The sequence below is a fragment of the Homalodisca vitripennis genome, chromosome 7, assembly GCF_021130785.1.
Source record: "Homalodisca vitripennis isolate AUS2020 chromosome 7, UT_GWSS_2.1, whole genome shotgun sequence".
Lineage (NCBI taxonomy): Eukaryota > Metazoa > Arthropoda > Insecta > Hemiptera > Cicadellidae > Homalodisca > Homalodisca vitripennis.
Window position 1 is genome coordinate 97,419,780 of NC_060213.1, and position 25,391 is coordinate 97,445,170.

A 25,391-nucleotide genomic window follows, 5' to 3' on the forward strand; every position below is an offset into this window, starting at 1 on the left:
AAAAACAATTAAATTTTCCACATGCTCATATGACAAATAATAGATTTAGATTTTATCAGATTTCAGAAACTCATTTAAAAAAAATTGTCATGTCTTTTGAAAATAAACCATCATCTGGAAATGATGAGGTTACTATACAACTAATAAAACAATCTCTTCCATTCATTTTACAGCCATTAGTCCACTTAATAAATTCATCTCTAATTTCAAGCTATTTTCCGAATCAACTAAAGATTGCCAGATTAATCCCAATTTTCAAAAAAGGTAACCCAAATGACCCCTCATGTTATAGGCCAGTGTCTCTTCTTCCTGTGATTTCTAAAATATTTGAAAAAGTAGTTTATATTCAATTAGTAAATTATTTAGAAAACAATAAATTATTAGATAAGCAACAACATGGCTTTAGATCGGGAAAGTCCACTACTACCGCTGGCATTGACTTTATTCAGTCAATAATCAACTCTGTGGATAGGGGTGAAAAGGTAATTGGAATTTTCTTGGATCTCACACGGGCATTTGATAGCGTCTCACACCAAGAACTTCTAATCTCTCTTAACAATCTAGGTATTCAAAATAGAGAATTATTATGGTTTGAATCATATTTAACAGAGAGGAAACAATACGTGGAAATAGAACACACATCATCTAAATTAAATCCGAGCAGGTGTCACATTATAAGAAAATATAAGTCTGAAATAGAAACCATTAAATACGGAGTCCCTCAAGGATCCATTTTGGGCCCATTACTTTTCCTCTGTTACATTAATGGACTACCTAAGGTGGTTCCGCAGGACTGTGGCATTTGTTTGTTTGCAGATGATACCAACATCACCATATCAGGTAATTCAGAAGAAGATATAGAAATATCTTCTCACATTAGTCTAAATTTAGTTAAACGATATTTAGATAACAAACAATTATTCTTAAATTCAACTAAATCAAATTTCATTTCGTTTTCCACTCAACAATCAAGAATAACACCCAAATTTGATATTAATTTAAATAATAATGATATATCCCAAGTTGAGCACACAAAATTTTTAGGACTCATAATTGACGAGAATCTGTCATGGAACAAACACACTGAGCACGTAATTTATAAAATGTCTTCTGGTATCTATGCACTCTGACAGATGTCGCAGATTTGTAGTATACAGACATTGCGGACAATATATTTCTCACTAGTACATTCACACTTAGCCTATGGAATTAGTATATATGGTGCAACGACAAAGAAAAATTTAGACAAAATTTTACGCCAACAAAAGAGAGCTCTTAGAGCAATGTTTAGACTAAAAAAAACAGAATCTGTCAAAAATTTGTTTTCAGAACACAAAATTTTAACTGTTTACAGTCTATACATATATGAGACAGTGATATATATAAAACAAAATGAGAGAAATGCAAAACCTACAAAAATTTTACATCATTATAATACTAGATTTAAAAGAAATGTCCCTCAGCACAAACTAGAATTTTTCAAAAAAAAGAACTGATTTTATGGGCCATAAATTTTTAACAAAGCTACCAACAAAAATAATAAATGAACAAAATTTTATTAAAATGAAAAAAGAGTTAAAAATATATTTGATAAATCTGGCTCTGTACTCCCTTGATGAGTTTTGGGAGGGAAGGTAGATTGGGAATGCCTGGTATGTAATTTTAGTATTTCATGTATATAAGCTTCTGGATTGTTTATTTCTTATTACATTGTATAATTTTAATTTTAAATGACATATAGATTAATTAGTATATTGTAAAAAACTTATTGACACTATTCATGTACACGCTGTACTATATACGAATAAAGAATTTTTGAATCTTGAATCTTGAACATATAATTAAGTAGGATATATTTTGGATAGGTTACCTTTTTAAATCATAATACAAATTATATCATTGTAATTGGCAGATTCCACGCTTTCTTTCAGGGTATTCACTTTTATTCATAAAATGATTATATTTTGCTGGGCACTAAAAGCTAAAGATGCCTGACGCCCTATACAATTTTGACAGATCGTCAGCTGAATTCTGGTCTGTTTACTTTTATGTTGTTTTCATTCTGTATTATTGGTGGACATTTTATTGATCAGCATAACAACTCGGACATTTTGCATATTTTGGATTTTAAAATTAAAAATGTTTAGTGATATGCACTGTACGAAATAAAAACTGTTTTTACAAAGTTTAAACTTCAGAGCACAATACATCAATTAATGTAAAGGTAAACCTAATTTTTATTTCTTTTATAAAAATTGTATTTTATTTTGAATAAAATTATATACAACATTTTATGTTTTGAAAGGTAACTGATTTTGCAGTTACTTTTGTGTTAAACTCTGCATTAGGAGTTAAAAGGCTGTGCCAGTTAAGGCTAAAATAAAATGCATGTCAGTTCTTGGGTTAATTTAAACTCTAGGTACTTTGTTCCAAAAACTACTTAAAGATTGATAACTTCTTGGTCAGCCTTCGATACATTTTTGTTTTGTATCTAAAACATAGAAAAGAATGGTCCAGTCAAGCAAATGTTTTGATCATTTTGTAAACGGGGAATGTTTTATTTGATATTGCTGACAAACAGCATGGATGAATACTCTAGTTTAAAGATTTTGTCATCAAATTTGTTTCCCAGCCATATAGAAATATATTTTAATTACTTTACTCAAGTTCTTTTTTTATAAACTGGTTTTAAAATTCAGAGAGCCAACTATAAAGAAAAATACCATTATATTCTTTCATGTCTGTCATTCTATATAAATAACAATACAAACAAGTTGGGAGGAAATATTCACCGCAATTAGTCAACATTCAAGAAAGAAATGGTTCAACTATTTTCAAAAATTAATATCAAACACTCATAGGTAATGTTGAGAAAATCCCAATTTGAGACACTAAAATCTTGGATTCCACAATACAATCAGAAAAATATATAAACAAATACACAAAACTACAACTACAAGGCTATTCCAAATTTATCGAATATCTAAGTGATGAATGGAAAGTTTGGCATTCCGTGGACGACCTTGTACATAAGCCCTGTGCCAAACACTGGCACATCAGCTCTGGCAGTCTGTCAAGTCTTTTGGCACCCGGCATCACCTATTATTACACAAAACCTTACAAATATTAGCTCTGGAACGGAGATCAAAAAGTGAAAACTCAGAACTCACAGTTCAATGACTTAAGACTACCCCATGTCACGCACAGCAGCCTTGGTGTCTAACATAAGCAGTGTGTGGAGATGGAAGGAGCCAGCATCCTCCTTATCATCTCTACAACCCTACTGTTGATGATATGTATGACCACTTAAACATATATTGTAAATCTTCAAAAAAACGAATGGTAAAAATCAGAGCTAAACACATTAAATTCAGTATAGTATTGTACATATTTCGTTTTATTTTGTTTAAATGACTTTTAGAAAATATTTAGAGTTTAACTAAAAAATTAATCACATAAAAATGTATAATGTGTTAATAAAAAACAATGACACTGTTATTAAAAAAAATATCCGTAAAACCGGACGCTGTCAGTGTATGCATGGTTTATCAAAGTTTGGAAAACCAGGCATAGACACTAAGTCTACAAAAAAAACATAAAACATTAATCCTGACATGTTTAGTTCTAGCTAACTATCAAAAGAATAATGTGCTAATAGGGATAAAAACGGTTGACAAATTAACATAAAAAAGAAATTTATCAATCTATCAAACTACAACTGCATGATCAATTTTGTCAAAATAGATCTTTTTAATTTGATTGCAGATGTTCGTGCATACACATTAATCATACGTACAAACAGACAATTTCATGTACAGTGTGATTTTTCATCTTGGATGATCACAAAAACTGAAAGCTTCCATATTGATTGAAAACTCAACTAGACTTTTTAAATGATAATATTACTATCTTTGTCAATTAGTATGGGCTAATTGGTGATAAAAGACACTACATGTATTTCTAGTTGAGATTCTGTGTGATATAACTGTAAAGATTTAATAAGGTACACATAGTAATTAAATAGACATAACTCTAAAATAACTAAGAGAGCTGTTGGATATATTGCCTAAGAGACTGGACATTGGATCTGAGTAAGCAATAGTGCAGGTTCAAATCCTGTCTGTGACCCTACTCTTTTATCAGAACTGTCAACCTTGTAATGTACAGACTCTCCGTTTTATGTTTGATAAGATTGCACACACTTACAACATGAGACCCACGAAGATGGGACAAAAAGGTTATTATGTTCAAAATCAACCAATAAAACATAATTTTGGACCTTGACCTCTCAGATTTTGATTATTATTTGTATTGAAGTTGTACCTACCATAACTAGTTAAAAAGCAACATTTTACATTTTTCTGCCTTTTGGATTTTGATTGACAGTCTTTAAAAAAATCCACTAATTTTGCTAAATTTTCATCATTCTATTCCATTCGTTCAATTTTTAGGATTCAGCCTGAACGTGTAATTGAAACGTACTCTTTTCAAAAATTGAAAACTGTTCTTCTGACCAAAAAGGCTATTTTTTAGATTTTCAAAGCTTGTAAGTCACTCAATAACCAAAGTAGAAAAACGTAAAATTTTGCATTTTGAATAGTCTTGGTAGGTACTACTTTCATACAAACAATAAAAATCTCAGAGGTCAAGAATACCAAACCATGGTTGATACAACACGGCATGACCTTCTGAAGGCCTCTCTTTTCTTCACAAAATTTAAAAAATCAAAATCTACAGAGTTGCAATAATAAATGTATGTTGCAACCATCTGTCTACATGTATTTAATATGTAAATGCACAACTGAATGCTTGTTGTTAGTGCCATGTTCACTGAGAGTGTGAATGAAACAAATTTAACCAAATGACAACCAACATATTCATCTCAAAATGTAAACAGTTCTTATCTTGAAAATGTCATATTCTAAAAGGAGTTCCTTGAACTGTTTGATAACACTTCTATCACACCACTCTATTAGTGAAGTGACCTTCAGTACTGCACTCAATAAATCTTGCGATACTTGATAACTTGTAGCCATGGTAGTTTCATCATTACAAAAAGCAATGTTGGTTGTTTTCTTTTTTTTTTAATTATTTAATGCAGAACCCATGCATGTTGTGTTCTAACATTTAAGTAGAGGGAGTGACAAACTCTCTGCACAAACTTTAGGATATTGTTCTAGGGACTAGGAAAAGCTAAAAAGTAAATGTAAGCAATGGTCTATATATTGTCGTTTACTGTCTGACTGTATGTATTTTTTAGTTTTCATTTCAAACACCAGTAAAAATATGTGACTCAAATTTGGAAAAATTATTTTTCTTGCAGTCTCAAATCTAGAGAAAAATCAAAATTAAATTATAAAATTACATTTCAAGATTTAAAAATATTAATACCGTACAAACTAATAACATCACATAAATTTTTAAGGAATAATAAAGTTGCTCAACCTAATAACAAACATTGTAGAAGTAAGCTTTTAATTGTTGTAATGCACTGTAACGTTTTCATTGTTTACATATTAATGACATAATTAACCATGCATTACAACCGTAAAGCATTAACAAAAGTCAAAAGATTTGATCTGAAAAAGAGCAAAACTGTTCATCAACTTATATTAAAATTAAAATTTCCTTTTGGCTTGAAACTTAGATAATTTATGAAAATTTGTATTTTTTTATATCTGTTGTGGAGTACTTGTTAATGGTTTATTTTTCAATTGGAGTTATTTTTCCTTATTGATTTGATAATTATATATTCTGAAATATTTATACATATTTTTTGTCCAAGGAAATATGGAAAGGTGTACAAAAATTCATTTAAGAGTTTAACCTAATTAGGTATTTTTATTTTTGTTTGAAGAGATATAATTTATATATATATATATATATATATATATATATATATATATATATATATATACTAGGTATAAAAATGAGGCTTGTTTTTCTTATGAACAAATACTTTTCGCAGGAACTGTACAATCCAGTGTCATTCTATAAACTTTTTTACAGTGACAAACTAATTAGTGAAACTCTAATGTTTGGGATTGTTTTTACAAGGAAAACCACATTTTGACCTTAACAGTGATTGAGTGACCATCCTACTTAGGGGTTTGGTTATCCGACTTTGAAATTAAACACTTATCTAACGGAAAAAACATATTTTTAATTTTAATACTTTGTATAGAAAGGAAAAGTATTAAATTTAATTTGTGCCTTTTTTGCAACGAATTAAACTTTAAAAAATTGAGTTTTTATGTGAGTTAGTGGAAGTCATGACGCCCAGCTTTCAGTGTGCTTCTCTCTGTGAAGGGGTGATTTCAGCTGCGAACTAATTTTAAGAAAATTGAATGTTTTCAATAGTTTACTCAGTTTAAATTAAGTATTCCCTCTTAAAAGTTATTAACATCCAAAACTGTCTCAAAAGGAAAGCCACAAGTTTTTAAGTTTTTATTGCCACTCTGATAATGTTGTAATGAATAGTTACTTGTATTGCCGTAACAAAAGTATTTTTAGAGCCTAAATTTCAAGGACTGGGAAAGGCAACTCACTGGAAGAATAAACCTCATTTAAATTTATTTAGATGACCCTTTAGCTTTAGTTTTAGAAAGCTATGTGATGTAGTATCATATCTTAGACGATAAAAAGAAATTTTATTAAAACTTATTAGTAACAACTGAGTATTGTTCAAGTTAAACACAGGCTTTCTTAAATAATTTTTAAGGTCTTTGTGTTGTTAGTTAATTATTAAATTATGTCTAATGATATCTACTATTGCAATTTGGTAATGTGCTTAATGACTAATAAATCTTGAATTATTTTGATCCTTACACTTATGACTTATGAAGAGGTACACCGGTTCAAAAATACCTCCCATAAAATATATCAAAAATACTTATCTAGATAATTTTGCACATTTATACACAAATAAATGATATTGGTGAAATAGCAAGGCAAATAGCATTACGTTTAAAATAAGTGAATGAGTTCTAGTAGGCCTAATAATGAACCAGTTTTTCTACAGCAAATAAGAAAATTAAATATGATGCAATGAATTTTTTTTCATATGTTTAAACTAACTAATCATTGAATGATGATTATTATAGTTGATTTACAAACTGACTAACAAAGTCGATTATATCACATCAAACGCAAATTGTACATTAAAAAAACTGTATCTAACAAATATTTGTGTCTATTTTTATATTAGATGACCACTGAAAATAAAAGTATTCATACAGGATTTTAAATGTCAGGTTTAAGGCAATTACAATTTCAGCAATAATGAAGTTGAGTTAGATTAGTCAAATAACTCAATACCAAAGCTTCCCTATAGAAGAAGAAACAACAACAATGAACACGTGAGTCAATGTTATCAAGGGAATGTGGGAAGGAGTTATCATTGTATCATTCAGCTGAGTCTAAAAATATAATAATTGCATTAACTATTTGTACTAAACCTTCATATTGCTTATTATTTATTTTTCCAACAAGTAAAAGTTATTTAAAGCCTAACAACTGTTTTATTGAAATTCCGTTTTAAAGTTTGCTGAAATCAGTCTTTACTGATTAAGTTACAATTTCATTTTATATTTCCAATTTGATTTATTTAATTTAAAGTAAATACTTTCAATTCAAGTATTTTTTTCAATATTTATATTTAAAATAAAATACAAGTTACTTACTGTATCTGCTAAAACTCTCAGCCCTACTTTGCTCGCTGTACAGACATGTTTTTCAACCAATTTCAAAATTTAACTTTCTTTTTATTCAGCTTTGTGCAAGACTAAATTGTATTAGCAGTAAAAATAGGTACCGTATCTGTGCCATAAAATATAAACCAATTCTAAAAATAACTTGTCTAAAACACTTTTTTCCAACCTTCTGTTGGATTCTTCTCATATTATATACAGGGTGATTCATGAAGTTCTCCCCCCACTTCTACAGCACATTGTACTAGTAAAAATAATGAAAAAATGTTATATAAACATAGGTCCGAAAACGCTTCGTTAGCGAGTTACAGCTAGCGAAAGATTTCGCCTGAATTCCTGGGTAAAGAGTAAAATAAAGCCATACTGAACTTTTGGAAAGGTTAATTAAGTAAGAAATATCGTGGATTCTTATGTATTTTTACCTGCTAAAGCTAATAAAATAGGTTTCAGAACTGTACCTGTAGTAGTTTTTGAGGGATTCAGGGTTAAATGCAAAAAATTGGGGCACGAAACAATGTTTTTTTAAGTTTGATGTACAATAACTTTGTTAAATTGGTAATAAATACATAAAATCAACAAACATTAATTGTAGAGAATTTAATTCTGAGAAAATTGATATAATCAAAGTCTAAAATAAAACATAAATAAGTACCAAAAAATCGATTTTATTCAGTATAATACATTACTAGCTGTAAAGAAATACCGTACGGTATTTAGTTCAAATAAAACAGAAACAAAATGTTTGTTCCTTAATGATGAGATAAATTGATAAAACAAGATTAACTGTTAAATAAATTTGTTTGTAAATAAAAATATCATGTTTTATTACGTTGTATTTTATTTTTAAATAAAAATTTACATCAAATGTTTGAAAATAAATGAAGCAAACATTTTCCCATTATTGTTTACTAATCATCGAAATGCAGTTTTTTGTTTTATTAATTTCTAAGTTGGTAACGCACGAATAACAGCTGATCAACAATGGTATTGTGTACTGTTACGTTAGAACTGTGTATAAGTGGTGTTTTGCAAGCTACAGCAGGAGATCGGTTTCTGTGAATCGTGTTATTAAATGCAATTTTTCTGTGAGCTATAATTCGATTGTTTATTCAGCGAAAAAATGCCTTACTTATTTACATCAGAGGAATACGCTGATATGGTTTTTATTTTTGGTTACTGTAATGGTAATGCTAGAGCTGCTGTAGAAGAATATGAACTACGTTACCCTAATAGGAGGATTCCAGATACCAAAACAATTTCAGGAACTTTTCGTACTCTTCGGGAAACAGGATCACTACCAAGTACTAGAACCAATTATGAACGAGCTGTCCAACTTGATGATGATATTGTTATTAATGCTGTTCATCGCAGTCCAGGTGTAAGTACACGACGTATTTCTAGGCGGATAGGAGTTTCGCAGTCAACGGTGTGGAGGTCATATCGAAACAAATTTTATCCGTTTCATAAACAAAAGGTTCAACATCTACAGCTAGGGGATGGTCCGCTTCGCTTGGACTTTTGCAACTTTTTGAATATTAATAATCAACTCTACAAGCGTATTTTGTTTACGGATGAGGCACAATTCACTCGGGATGGTGTCAATAACTTGCACAATGAACACTCATGGGCAGAAGAAAATCCACATGAGGTAGTGGAACAGAACTTTCAACACCGATTTAGCGTCAATGTCTGGTGTGGCCTTTTGCACAATCGGCTGATTGGACCTTTCATATTACCTGGACGCCTAAATGCTGAGTTCTATTTGCATTTCCTTCAAGAAGAGTTGCCGCAGCTGTTAGAGAATGTTCCTTTACATCTCAGACAAAATTTGTACTTCCAGCATGACGGAGCACCTCCCCACTTTTCACGTGCCGTTTCTGCTTACTTAAATCATCAATTTCCTGGACACTGGATTGGTCGTGGAGGGCCTCACCCTTGGCCACCAAGATCACCAGATCTATCTCAATTGGATTATTGCATCTGGGGATGGATGAAAGACATTGTATACAAGACAAAAGTGAATTCTCGTGATGAATTAATTGCCCGTATTATGGATTCGGCTGTGCAGATACAGGGAAGTCCTGAAAAATTAAGAAACGCAATAAAAGCAATACACAAACGTGCTGCAAAATGTATTGATAATGATGGCCTCATTTTCGAACATCTATTATAAAAAGGTGCGTACGGTTGGCCCAACCTGATTAATTTTGCTTAAAACTAGTAATGTATTATACTGAATAAAATCGATTTTTTGGTACTTATTTATGTTTTATTTTAGACTTTGATTATATCAATTTTCTCAGAATTAAATTCTCTACAATTAATGTTTGTTGATTTTATGTATTTATTACCAATTTAACAAAGTTATTGTACATCAAACTTAAAAAAACATTGTTTCGTGCCCCAATTTTTTGCATTTAACCCTGAATCCCTCAAAAACTACTACAGGTACAGTTCTGAAATCTATTTTATTAGCTTTAGCAGGTAAAAATACATAAGAATCCACGATATTTCTTACTTAATTAACCTTTCCAAAAGTTCAGTATGGCTTTATTTTACTCTTTACCCAGGAATTCAGGCGAAATCTTTCGCTAGCTGTAACTCGCTAACGAAGCGTTTTCGGACCTATGTTTATATAACATTTTTTCATTACTTATACTAGTACAATGTGCTGTAGAAGTGGGGGGAGAACTTCATGAATCACCCTGTATATTATCCAATTGATGTTTTTCAGAAATTACAAATTTACTCAGCATTACTATTAAAGTTAAAAATAAATAGATATACATTAAATAGTAAATAACAATATATGCTCATTTACAGCTGATTTATATACTGAAGTATACCAAGTTTCATTGCCAACAATAATTACATTATACATCATATTCATAAATAAATTCATATTCTCTACTGTATAAACTTTAGTTCACAACTTTATTATAAATTTTAATCTATTTTTGATTATTTCAGTACATGGCAAGTAAAAGGTTTGTGTATTATATAATTTAAAACAATTAATTTTTTAACATACATATAATCGGACAACTCAGAATTTACACTGATATTTTTGACGTCTATCAGTACATATCTCACCTTTAGTCTGGAAACTTTTAGTGTAAAACATTTCCAAAAATTTACCAATGGAAATATTTTAAAGGGACCAAATTAATATTGTATATAATTATTATTCCTTCTTCGAATTTTTAAGGAATAGATGTTAATGACTTAACAAAATTAAAAATTTACATAAGAATTTAAAGTCTATGTCGAAAGTTCCTTCTAACTTATCATACAACTATATGTAAAGAAGGACTATGTTCCATGAGAAATTCAATATGACCCAACAATTAATTCAAAAATAATTTCCAAGAACATCAATGAGCCAGACCACATAATTAAACAGCTTAACTAAGATATTCAAGAGACTGTCATCACAGAACTTTTGGAGACAACATCACAAATGCAATTAATTAATAATAAAACCGGTTCCATAAAATCATTCCACAAAAAGTTTCATAAAACTGATTCCAAAAGAAAACAACATTATAAAGTAGGACTGTTTCATTTAACAAAAGATTTGAATTTTTTTCCAATAAATAATTTTCAAAATGAGATATGATCTACAATAAATAATTAAAATATGAAAAATCAATTTTTTTACTAAACAGTTTCAAGTTTGTGTCTCACATCATAAGCTGAATTTATCCATGGGACAGGGAATATACAGGGTGTCAATTAAGTCTGGAACCTCTTTTTTAATTTTTGAACCATAATAGAAAGAAATACCAAAGTTCACACGTGCTTACTGGTGATAGTAACGCACACATCTTCAACAAATTAGCCTGCTGTAGTGGAGGTACAGAGAATAATAAAACTAAAAACCACAATATTTAAGATATTGCATATTTTAATTTATATGACTTCAACATTTTATTTTTGGTTATATGTATGTACTCATGAGCTTATTCAGTAACTTTGATGTTTTCATTTAAGTTGTAACATTACCTTTGGTTGTCATTTAGTGCAGTGTCTCCATAGTATTGAGACACGCAGAACACAAACTCTGGTAACAAAATGTAAAAACATGTTCTGGAAACTGTCACTGTCATTTTGAAACTTTTATATCACAGATTGAACTTTTTAAAACATATGTTTTAACTTATATAGTTATACACATTCTACAGTACATGTTGTTGAAAACAATAAAAATCATATCATTCAGACAATAGTTATACTTGATAAAACTTTGTTAATGTTTACGAATAAGCCAAAATAGGCTGACGACCACTGAGATATTAAATGAACTCGCATTTAGGACTAAGAGACCCCTTCTTTAATATAAGAACGATAACACTATTACCTTCTATGCAAGGCTATTTTGACTTGTTAAATATGGCAGTGTCTAATTCGTTCTTTATGTAATTTTCAGTATAGTCATGAAATTGTTTGAACACAACTAAAATTTTGAAATGCTTTATAATATTATTGCGATCTCATTTATATTAATGCCTATCACAACAGCTGAGATACTTTGTTGGTAGATGTAGACTTGTTGCTACCGAAGACAAAAGATCACCTTAAAGTATAATCTTTCAATACAAGCACCTAGCATCATGTACAGTATTGAAACAATTACAATAATGAATAAACAGTTATTATCTGGTGTAGGAACTCCTGTTACCACATAGTCAGAACCCTTTGAATAGTTTGTAAAGATAAAATTAGGGAGAAGAAATAAAATAAGGAAACAACACTGCAGTTTGTATTTTTAACCCTTACAAAATCATTTATTAGTTATCATTTTGAGATTTCAGTTCTACAGGGAGATTTCCAGCTTATTCCCAGTCTTCCCGATTGGGTGGCCACTCTGTTTTTAGTGGCTGTTTTCGGACATCGATACTAACTTGGAAAATACAACTTGAAAGAGCAAATAAGTATTGTAAACTCACATAACAATAACTTCCTACTACCTTGCAAGTTAAATTTTAATGGCGTGAGAAAGTAAACAATTTCCAGATAAACTTTACCCTAATTTTCTGGAACTGTAAATATATAATGTTAACTAACATAACCATAACTTTCACTAGTTTAATAATCAAATCTAACCTAACTATAGTTTCCTATTACTTACCTGTTTAAAAACCACCAAGTAACTTCCAATAAAATATAATAAATTTCCTGATTTAATAACACGAGACTACGTTCTATCTTAAAAATACAATGAATAAATAAAAAATCAATAATTTATTTTCCTTAAAATCTTAAACTCCCATATTCAATGTTAAAACATATAATAATTTTTCAAACTCGCAGAACTAGTTGACTGTATTACAGTTAAACTCGTGGAAGTTAAGTAATGGATGTCATGATTATTCATAAAGCACAGTGGTACCCGAGATGACAATTGATATACTACAGAACACTAAGATAAGCTATCGGGACATATAACATTGAAAAATACAGATAAGAGAAGCAAAGTACAAAAACACAACAACAAAATGACATTTCCATTTTCAAGGGTAAAGTACAATAAGCGGACCTGGGTTTTGGATCAATAGTAACAAATGATATTGTATAATAACACTTATCAATATAATGAACCAAAACTGATTAATTTAATTGGAACAATTAACATCATAAACACATCTTCATGGTAAACATAATATTTAATAACTGTTTTCAAATCTAAAAGTTAGCCCATATTTAACTGTATAAAAATAACCAAAATTAATTTGGACGACAATAACCTTTGTTTTTCTTGGTTTAATAGGTTTGTTTTATTATTATAGTTTCTTTATTACTTAAGAGTGATTTTCCCTATTATCTATCTTAATAAATTGTGTCTTGGATATTGTTCCATTATTATTAATGAGGCAATATCTTTGTGTATATTAAATCAATTTTTAAAATTTCAAACATATGAATTTTTAATCAGTATTTGAGATAATATCTATTGATTGTACTTTATTCAATATACCAAATACCGTTGATTATACCCAGCGATACAAAAAAACCCATGTCCACTTATCATACTCTGTCCATTTTCAATAAAATAGGCTATTGCTATTTATGATGAGCATATCCTAAAACCATATTCTATTCTGTATGTACTACAATTTTCTATAAATAGGCTATGCTGAATTTTGTGTAAATGTAATATTTCAATAACATGTGGGAATTTTTATGTAACGTTTTTGTTTGTGTAAAAGTGACAATTTCATAAACAATATAAATGTATTATTTTTTCTTATATAGTTTAGTTTTAGCCTACATCTCTTTAACAAAACAAATGGTATATAACACTTCATATAGACTATCAAATATAAATTAGGCCTGTATTTATTGTAGATTTTTTCAAAACAGGTTTGCAAATTCCATGAAAACAAAATAGTGTTTAAGAAATTCTAATAGACGCTCGTAAGGTTGGCACCTAGACCTACATAACTCTTTGAACACCATAAAGCGTACAAATAAACTTTGGAAGCAAGAGAGATGACATTCACGCTCTTCCTAATTTACAATGTGCTAAGTCAACTAAGCATCTAGGAGTCATACTGGACAACCATATTTCCTGGGCAAATCATATTGACCAATTATGCAGCAAGCTGAGCAGCTCACTTTTTGTCTTGAGACGGATGTTGACTATAGCCTCACCTCAGGCAGCCAAGACTAGCTATCATGCACTCTTTGAGGGACACTTAAGGTATGGCATCGTGCTTTGGGGAGCCTCGTCACACAGCCACCTTGAGCGAGTGCTGATAATGCAGAAGCAGGCTGTGAGGTTGCTGCATGGTCTAGAAAAAAGGGAAAGCTGCAGAGACACCTTCAAGGGTAACATATTAACTGTAGTGGGCATTTATCTATTGGAAACTATCTGCCTAGCTAATTCAAAAGGCCTTGTACGGAATGGACACTTCCATTCTTATGGTACTAGGCATGCAAATGACTTCAATCTGCTTGCTCACAGGACTGGAAGATTTGAAAAGAAGCCTACATACGCTGGTGCTAAATTTTACAATAGACTGCCTGCTGAAATCAAGACAACTGAATCAAGGAGTTTCAGAGCACATCTTCAGGATTGGCTTCTTCAAAGACCTTTTTACAGTATAGCAGAGTATATGGACTGGCCAAACAACTTTCCATGAAATATCTGTATTAAACTACCCAATTTGTATTGTATGACACCATTTTCAATTTTGATAATTGTAAAATAAAGTTTCTCTCTCTCTCTCTCTCTCTCTCTCTCTCTTAGATCGCAAGTATTGAAATCACAATAATACCTGTACCGAGTTATCCTGCAAATTCAGTTTTCAATTATTAGGCGTGATAATAGTTGTTGAATTTGCTACTAGATGGCGGTATACGTAAATTTTGATGCTTACCGCAAGGCAAACTGAACAGAGGAGTACTAACCGTTAGCAACTACTGTTCCTCTGTTTTGATCCGGATTGGCTGTGCCTTTCGAAGGGACCATAGCGAGTATACTTGCTGTCATTACTTGAAGCTTGTTTTTGTGCTCTAGCTATGTCGTGCTCGCTCATTGGGCGTTCCTCTATGGGTTTTCCTACAGTTTTATCAGTGTATATTACGTTTAGTGTTTTTTTAATACTTGATATATATTGACATAGTTTATGAAAATATTCTCATTATCATGGCTTATGCAACAACTCGGACATTGACAAGTTTGTTCGTGATGTTATGAATGATACGTTTTAGAGTGTAGTTGACGATGTTGAGGTTAATGAACAACAATTTGAATAAAAGTGAAGGGTAGGGTACGATAAGCGGACCCGGTTTTTTATATTGAAGAATGTAATCATCGATACCTAATATTCGCATCTAAGCGGACCCGGTTTTTTATATCGAAGAATGTAATCATCGATACCTAATATTCGCATCTCAAATCCTAGACTATCAATCGATTTAAAAGTGTCTGTAGTCCGCAACAACAAACATATGTTTTAAATTAAAATGTGAATTTAATATTAACAGTTATGAAACAAATTATTATAACCAAAATTAGGAAAACTGAAGACGACCATATTTACTCCTCTCACAGTTACATTTGTTTCTTTCCCACAAATTTCACATAATGGGTTTTTCGGTACGAGTCCTACATGTTGAAGCCACGAAAAACATGTCTTATCATCTTTCAAAGCAATGTTGGGTAGTTTTCTAAAATTGACTGCCATTCTTAATAATAAAATGTTACTTACGTAAAATTGAAATATTACCTTACGTGTATTACTTGAAAGTGTTTACAGCTGTAGATATAGATTATTTAAGTTAATTGTTCAAAGTAATTAATTTTCATAATTAATTAATTAATCGATTGAATATAGGCCTATCGATGGTTATGATTGAGTAATATCGTTTGCCAATTTCGATATAAAAAACCGGGTCCGCTTATCGTACCCTACCCAAAGTGAATTAAACACAGAACATAATAGTCATGCATCATCCTCTAATAGGCCTACGAGAAACGCTCTCTGGTTTGAGGTAACTCATAATGATCCATGTTCTAGCCATACAATACGTTTATAGTGTCAACGTGGGACCTACTTTACCTACTTGATTCTGATATAGAACAAACTGAATATTTTGAACTTTTTTCAATTATAAAATAATTGTATATGAAACAAATTTTAATGCAAACAAGAAAATCAGCAAAAATATACTGAAGATTGAAACAATGTAATGACGTACATTAGCAGCATGTGATTTCAAAACTTTCATTGGCCTAAATATAAATTTGATACAATATTTAATATAGGTTTGATGATGTCCATTGACGAATACTTTAGTACAAAATGGGAATCATTTTTTAATGATTTATTATTAAAAAACTAATTTCTAAATATTTTTGGCTAATACAATTCAACTACAAAATTGTAGTGTTACTTAACCAAAAGGCTTTCGCATAGAGCCTCTGATTGACTATATGAGCAAGATGTGTAAATTATTGTAAAATCCCCACAGTTCTATGGCTGTGGTTGAGAGCACTATCTCGTTCAAGGTACAGACAATTTTAAAATTTAGATTCTACAAAAACAAACAAAATTTGGAATCAAGGCATTTGTACGATCTGATTTGTGTCTTTATATATGATTTTATTCCTTATTTTTGGAAAGCAAGAAATAATACCAAACTCAACTCTCCTAAAAATTACACAGATAGTCAAAATTCTGTACGAATCTGTAATTTTGAAAAATCCAGTCCATCCTGCAATATGGCTTACACGTTTATATCAACAGGTATCACACTACACCAGAATTAGCTAAGGAGCTACTAAAACCAAAATTTTCCTCACAGGTACTGTTATGTCAACTAAGCTAGGATGCCATCTAATCTAAAAAATTGAAAAAATAGGACATCAATTCACAGAAATAATAATATATACTATGTGTCATTTCTTGGCGATACAAAAGTTTTCCATTTGCTAAGTACAAATAATAAAGGCTGATGTAACTGAAATTACAGATGTAACCAGTGACCAAACAAACCTCCAACAGCCATAGCCAACGTACACTAAGTATATTGAGAGCAGTGGATAAGAATGATCATTTTATATCATATTATAATATTTTGCGACATACACGAAAATGGTACCACAAAATATTTTGCTTTTGGAGGTAGGAATTGTAAATTCCTGTTTATTGTACAAAACAAAACTTAAAGAAACCGAACAATTTAGAAAGAGTTTAGTGAGGGACCTAGATGCACGCAAGCTGGCGTAACCAATGCACAGTCAACCCAGTCATGGAGAAATAGCAGCATCCGCTGTATGCCTCAACAATAAATTGCACTTCCAGAGTCCAAAAGAGTACATGTCAAAAGTCAAGACATGTACCAATAAACCGGCATTTTACACAGAAGTTTTTTTTTTTAAGGGATACTTTGGAGGACTAAGTAATCACAAAAACAAAAGAATTACAAAAATTGTCTTTTTTCTGTTTTTGAACATTTTTTTCTATTTTACACATGATTTTTTGTTCATGTAAGATTTTGTAAGAAAATATAGTGTTTTATCAAAATAAAGTGTTCATTGATTTTATACATACTGGTAGGCTACTTATAATCTAAAAAAAACATAATAAATAGTTTATAAAATTCGCCAAAAAAGCATTAGACCAGGTCAAATAGTTTATTTATTTGTTAAATTAACCATTTATTTAAACAAATAAAAATGGCTTACATTTATTGTTATTAAAATATTTTTATAATATTGCACTAACTTAGGGCAAAATACCTATAAAGAATTTGCCATTTGAAAGGTTAAATATTTTAGGATAGCCTATAACTAAACAAACAAGTCCTGGTATTTATTTACATTAGCGTGACCATGTGAAATGGACTTAATTTTCATAGGTTGGGCATTTATAGCCAAGTATTACTATCACAGGTGCATATGAACTGGGGGGAAAGTATATTATTGTATTATATTGATGCCTTTCGGACATTATTGCGTTAAGGAGCAGGGGCATCACGTGATCTGGGATTCGACTTTTGCAAGCTCAATTTTTGCAATTTTTTTTCTAAAAGAGCAAGCAGTGCGCAGCACTGCGCAGCGGGCAGGTATCGTTGACAGGATTAATGTATTAGTCAGCATCAAAAGGTGTGCCATTAACAACAAAGGTGTGCCATTACCTACTGAAACCATAAACTACTGAACTAGGTGGTTAAGAATAGACGTGGAGGAACAACAGTAGTTCAAAATGGCGTCCCTTCTTTATTTGAGAAGGTGCGGAGTAATACCAAACTGTCAAATATGGATAGTGTTGCCAAAGGTACGATAATTATTGTAAAGGTACGATAATTTTGATTTTATGCGCCGGTAAGATACACGATGGGTAGTTATTATCGTACCATGAAAGATTTTTGACAAATTTATACAAGTAACAAACCAAAAGTTAATTATAACATAGGTTTATTATACGAACATAACATATTTTTTCATTAAATGTGTTTGGCACGATTATTTTATATGAAAGTACGATAATTTCTCGTTGTTGGTATGATAATAGGTTTTTAAAATCTGGCTATACTGAGTTTGAGCAGACGCGGAGTTATAGGAAACTGTCAAAAACGGAGTTTTTAGAGGATTTAAAAAAATCGTAGCTCCTTTGATTTTCGTTGCCGACGAAATTTTCTTCAATATTGTTTTCAGGAAAAAAAAATTAACATACCTTTCCATGGTCACGTTAATGTAAATTGATACCCAAGTCCTAGACTACACAAATTGGAAATTCTTAACCCTTTGAGATCAGCATTATACTTGGCCTATATGATTGTCCTCTCATATCACCTGGCTGCAAAGGGTGCAACACCTCTGTCAGGTTATTAATTTATACCAAAGTCTCTCAGCTCGCCGAGCCACATCAGTGACCCATGCTGCTTTGCCGTTCAGCTCATCAGACCACAACGTGAGGCCCACAATATTGGAAAGTTATACAATTCAAATCTTTATCCAGTTGAGGCTGGAATGTGCTACAATCTCTCGATCAAATAACTAACCAAATAATTATTATTTCTCTATTTGTAGCACAAACATAATAATAATAATTAACCATAGTAAACATCATTTAGAAATTGTTTTTCACCTAACTGTCAATGTCACTGAAACTGCTATTTCAGTGTATCATATCAATTTATTAAAATATTAGTGCATTTGGTAGGGACAGCTCAAAATGTTGATACTAGAGATCTACTTGAGACAAAATCAAAATGTGTTCAATATGTTCAACTGAAAAAATAAAACATTAAGTTACATAGCCTATAATACAAAATGAAATAATCATTCCTACTTGATTTTAACTGACACATTTATTAAGAATAATATTAATAATAGAGAGCACAATTATTAAATTAATGATTAAGTTAAAATGAAACTTCAAATCAGAAAACTTAAAACAAAATGTAGTATGTACTTACAGCTCTAACCTTCTTTTTGATCAGAAAACAAATACAAGTCCACACGCGTGAAGCCAGTAGCATAAACGCTCGAAGGCCCATTTGCAATTGTTTCAGCATTTGTATGACGATTTTTCAACAAATCTGTCACCTATACACTAAAAATATAGAAATAAGAGATCAAAACAATAAATTTTAGTACTAGGACATTTTTACACCGCTCAACGGCCGACAGAATGAATAGGATTCACTTGTCTACCCTTGTAATGCAATCGAAAATCGACCGAAATCCTTATTTTAATCCTTTGCGCACTCTCTGTGCGCATAAAATAGGATTTGAAAACAAAGAGGTCAAATGATTGTTAAACAACTATCTTTTATTACAATTAATGCAGAATAGAATAGCACACAAACCTAATGTGATGGTATAGTATTTGTCGTTGTATTAAGTCAATTAAAAAGGTCAGAGTTTAATTTGTATTCCACGAGGTTAAATGAAAAACGCAAAATCCTATATATTTATATTTTTTTAATGTACATTGTGTTTATATTTCTTGTTTTGATTACATAGTATTGTTTTGGTTCAATTTAAATACTTTTTATTTGCAATTTAATTCATATACGTTGGTCTGGTCAAACAGTAAAAGCAATTAAAATCATAATGTTTACATTCCTATTTATCCATATATATATATATATATATATATATATATATATATATATATATATATATATATATATATATATATAAAAGTAAACAAGCGCTTATAAGTTAAAATGCCTTAGAACTTATAGTTGGTGAAGCCCATATTAGAGAAATTGATGGCAAGCTTGGAGCGTTAAGTGAATCCTAAGAAAACGAAACCTAAGTGAGTTGCAAAGAGATCGCATATTTCTGAATCACTTGAGGCTTTTTGATTTTCTAGGTGCATCAATGAATAATTAACGGATAGCCTATTTGTGGATCGGGATAAATTCCAAAAATCACGGGGATCGGTTCCAATAGCCTCCTTTGGATAACGATTTGCAAATAGACCTTAGTTGGTAGTGAACCATGCTGAATGTAAGTTTGTTGTTGTGGTGTTCAATTTTATTTTAAATAGTAAGACTTATCAACTCTTTTAAAACCATTTAGAGGAATGCTCTTAATCTAAAATGCATGACTGGGCTGTATTCCTGAGTTATACTGCCCAAGAAAGAGATATCAACTCAAACTTTTCGTTGATATCCACTGATGAAGAGGATATTTCCAAGTTTGTTTGTTGGTGTTTACTATGTACAGCTTGTATGTCACACTTCCTGAGATTGTGGGCTAAAAGAAGTTGTTAGGAGTGTTGTAATTGCATTTGAATAACAATCGATACTGTAGTTATTTATTAGTTTTTTTACCATTTCGTGGAACTCCTTGTTCGTATCTAATTGTTTTATCACGCTCACCCGCTTCTTATCACCGCTGTCATCTCGAAGCCGATTTATGTGATCTCTCACAAGAGGTGCGATAATGTGACAATGCTTCATGACAATGCTATTTTGATCCTGAAGCTACTACCTTTGACAGTTAAATAAACGCCTGCTAATGACAATAAACAATCGGGCTTTTCGATCGAAAATTTTGATTGTCTGATACGCGCATCATTCACATGACTAAACTACCGACTCAAGAGAAGGGAACTTGATCATGCTCTAGTTGTTGAGCTTTTTCTATGTTATGACTGACTGAAGTAGCAGCTGAAAGTTTTATTCGTGAGTACATCTATAGACTGTATTAAATCATATTTAATGTGGAATGTACCTTGCACTAATTCATTACAGGACCTAGCATATGACACTCTCATCCCAGTTGAGGAATTGGTGTGTCACCAGCCAAATTTCTGTGTCTATCGCCCTTTTAACTTTATATAAACCAATTTATTTACACGAGACAAAAAGAAAAGGTCTATGAAGTAATAAATCCCGCGATTTCGACCATCGCAAGTTTGCAAACTTATAATCTATTAATATCTGGTACATTTTATTAATACGTAACACCAATAATCAAACATTTGAGTAAGTCAGTAATTGACAAGGCCTTTTACCAATCAATAAATTATTGTTACAATATAGGCTAACACTCTAAAAATCAAACTAAGATATTTGTAACTGAATAAAGATACAACATGTACAAAATGTGAAAATACTCAAACCAGCAATTTAGTTGCAGAGATTGAGCATTTTGAGAAATTCGACGAATAAGGCCCGTTCTGTCATTGTAGCAGATATCGCAATTACCGCCTCTTCACAATGCAGATGTTATCTGTCAAGATATTCACATCTCCGCAAAGGGGACAGAAAGCTGTGTAACTAGTAGATTATAGCGATAAGAGAATGACACTTGTCGAATTAATCTTAAAAGTGTGGTTTTTCTATATAAACTTCTTGAAAAATATTACAGCAAAGAATGAAATCTTTTAACGATTTAATAAAAATTAATTTTCTTTCATGTGCCGTCTAATCTGAATAACCAGGAGATTTAGTTCTCTCTCTAAAGTTTCAAGTAGTACTTGATTACATTGAACTCCATGGCTACTACTACCATTTTTAGAAATTTACTTGTATCTTCTCTTCTCTTGATCTGAGGTTAATGATATAGAAGATCAAATGGCAATGTCACTTCCATAATATATGGTACTGGGAAAATGCAATATACAGTGTGACTACGAATACATCGGGTATGGAGATTACGAATAAATCTAAAGAATCTTCAAATATATTTAGCATATTATAGCATATTTAGTATAATTATGCGCTATGTAAAGGAGGGTTATAAACAAATAACACACAGATTTCAGACTAGCTCGTCTTGATAAAGGATTACCTCCTGCAGTTAACAAATAAAATTTAACTCGTGGAAGATAATCACAGAATACTGTCTTCTCAACGGTTGTCGTATCTTACTTTCTCCACGCCAAAATTCTATAGTTTTTTTTAAATTTGTTACAGTATAGATTTAATATTGACTGATCGGCTGATATATTTTATCAAAGGAAGCAGATTTTATTAGTTGAGCCTGTTTAATTCCAGTCTTTCCTACTGTCCAGTGGCGAATAGAATTTAATAAATTTGGAAATCAGAATCATTTGTAATCTAACTTAGGACTTCAAAAAGCGTTCAACTAATTTGTCTGTCCCACTGTAAATTAACATCATGATACTATAACATTACTTTCTACATTACATACAATACAAGTGTATTATAAATAAAGACACGATTTATCAAAATAATTAAAGTTCATTCTTTATTTGTAATACCTATTATTCATTTACATCATGGAATGAAATAACAACAATAGCGCACCTATCGGATTCAACGTGTACGAATGATCTCTGCACCCTTGGCCTTGTGGACAGAACACTAACTAGGTGGCTAATGGCAGAAACAGTTTTTTTTGTTAGTAACAAAAAACTATGTTTCTTAAACCATTCTAAAAAGAAAGTTATTAAATAAAATTGAGATCTATATCAGTATACATGAAGTATATTTAGAACAGCTTAAAAGAAAACTATAATTTATGTGTATAATATTTCAGTTTAATACCAAAGTTTTCAAGTACACAAAGAACACAGCATAAACATAAAGAAACAAAAGAAGAATCACCTGATAACAAACTTTGGTTATCAAAAAGTTTTGACATTTAAAGAAATTTTGATAAGTTGTTGATTTTAAAATAATAATCATACAATACAATTTTAAATTGTGGTAAATTTACTAGATACGAATCTAAGGATTCAAGTGGAAAACTATAATAAACAAGAATTATACAATGTAGGATGATCACAAAGAGTATCACAAACTCGGTGGGCGAGAGTACTTGCTGCCAGTTTGTATTTTTTATTAAAAATTATTATCTTTAAAACTAGTTATGCTAAATAAACCAAATTTGTCCCATTATGTTTGAGTAGATAAGACTAAGATTTTAAAAAATAGATAAGAGGAAAATTTTGAAAATAATAGTGTTATTTTCCTTACTATTAACAAAATCGCATCTTTGGAATATTTTAAAAGTCAAATAACAAAACCCTGTATAGTTATAAAACATTTACAAAATACCAACTATTTTAACATTTACATTAAAATTCCAACGGTACTTTTCCAAGGAAATCCGTCAACGTATAAGCGAGCAGAGCCTTTTTTAAAGATTACAATACGCTTGCACAAGCCAGGAGCATTTAAGCAATTGATACCTGTCATCTGTGACATGTTTGGCACTCCCCGCTTGTGCAAGGGCATTTTTAAAGAGGTTGTGCTCGCTTAAGCGTTGATGCTTTCGTTGGAAAAAGTACCGTTGGAATTGTCACAAAAATTGCAAAACATGTTGCGGGACCACGCTGATTATCCGAGTGGCAAGATAACCTATCAGGGTCTTGATACCTAAAGAGTAGGAACTCACAGAGATAACGCGGTACAACGGTTTCAACATGGATTACTGTTCAGTGGCAAAATAGCCTTTACTAATGTTTATGAAGGCCTTTATCGTTTTTATGTTTACATCATGTCCATATTTCTCATTAACAAAATTTTAATTAAACGTGTGGACTGTGTAATGGATCAAAATAAAATCAAATCATACCATGCCATGCCATGTAATACCACAAGGCAAGGTTCTGATGATGAGGTACTATTAAAAGTAAATAAGTTATTTTACCAGGCGAAGTTAGGGCTAAGAAGCCCTATCTAGCACTTATGCCTGTCACAACGCTCTGGTATGATTTGTTTATTTTAACCTTTGATTGTAATTATGTGTTAGGTTACTTATTTACCCGAAGAAGGGATCAGATTGCATATCTCGAAAGGTAGTGTTACTGATTTTTGGTTTCACTGAACGATGGCAAATGTCCAGAAAAATCCTGTTTCCTTCAATAACTAATCATTTGTTTGAAATTTTGCCTACGATTTGAGTGACCATTATCTTATTCATTCAATTCAAACTAACCAAAATAATTTCGCAAATTGTTTTAACCTTAAAGAAATGTATCACTTGGAACAAAATCCTGAACCTGATGTAAATCTGATAAATTTAAAGAATGTTGAAAACGTATGTCAGGTAATATAATGAAAACACATTATAAACTCAAGGAAACAGACGGCCAGAGAATAACTTCAATCTATATTCCTCCTTCTCCTTTTATATGTTTGTCGAAACTTTCAGAATTCCACATAGGCCTAACAGATTATGGCAGATTTGTTGTTCTTGATGGTTATTCATTGATTGTTATTATTGACTAGCTGTAACCCGCGGCTTCGCACGCAATCTTTAGAACCGAAGTCCTTATATTTGTCCTTATATGATGATGAGAGTCCTATAAAAATTTTAAAACGTAACTAGGCATACATCAGGTAGATATTATTTAAGTTCATTTGTAAATAGTATCAGAGTTTAACTAAATTATTATATCATGTTTGGCAGGTGTAGGAGCATTTCTGGTTCTAATTAATTATAATATACATAACGTCACAGCTGAATCTGCCTTGTCATCCCGATCAAGAAAACACAAATCTCGGATCACACTGGTCTCGGAAACTTACTTCGGTCAAAAAGCGTATATTTCCCGTCCTTATCATATATTTCAGGTCTAAGATACTTCCAGTACCATAGTAAACTTTGCCTTGTTCTGACGAAGAAAATATATATACTTACGTAGGACCAAAATGTTTACTTCGGTTAAAAAGTGCCTACTTAAGACCGTTTAAATTCACTTACCTACTATGTCACAATTTAGCTTGTCATATTGCCTC

At 31.1% G+C, this 25,391-nt stretch overlaps 1 protein-coding gene across 2 annotated transcripts in view; it reads right to left on the minus strand.

The window, feature by feature from the left end:
• LOC124366081 (CTD nuclear envelope phosphatase 1 homolog) overlaps positions 1-19,896 on the minus strand; it is a 44,301-nt gene extending 24,405 nt beyond the window's left edge. Inside the window, exon 1 of one of the 2 annotated variants that reach the window (XM_046822311.1) lies at positions 19,650-19,896. In XM_046822311.1, the coding sequence (XP_046678267.1) occupies positions 19,650-19,739 (90 nt within the window). In that variant the 5' untranslated portion in view covers positions 19,740-19,896. Of the gene's footprint in view, positions 1-19,640 lie in introns of both variants that reach the window. The other variant, XM_046822310.1, reaches the window with a different exon arrangement.
• Positions 19,897-25,391: the final 5,495 nt, after the last annotated feature.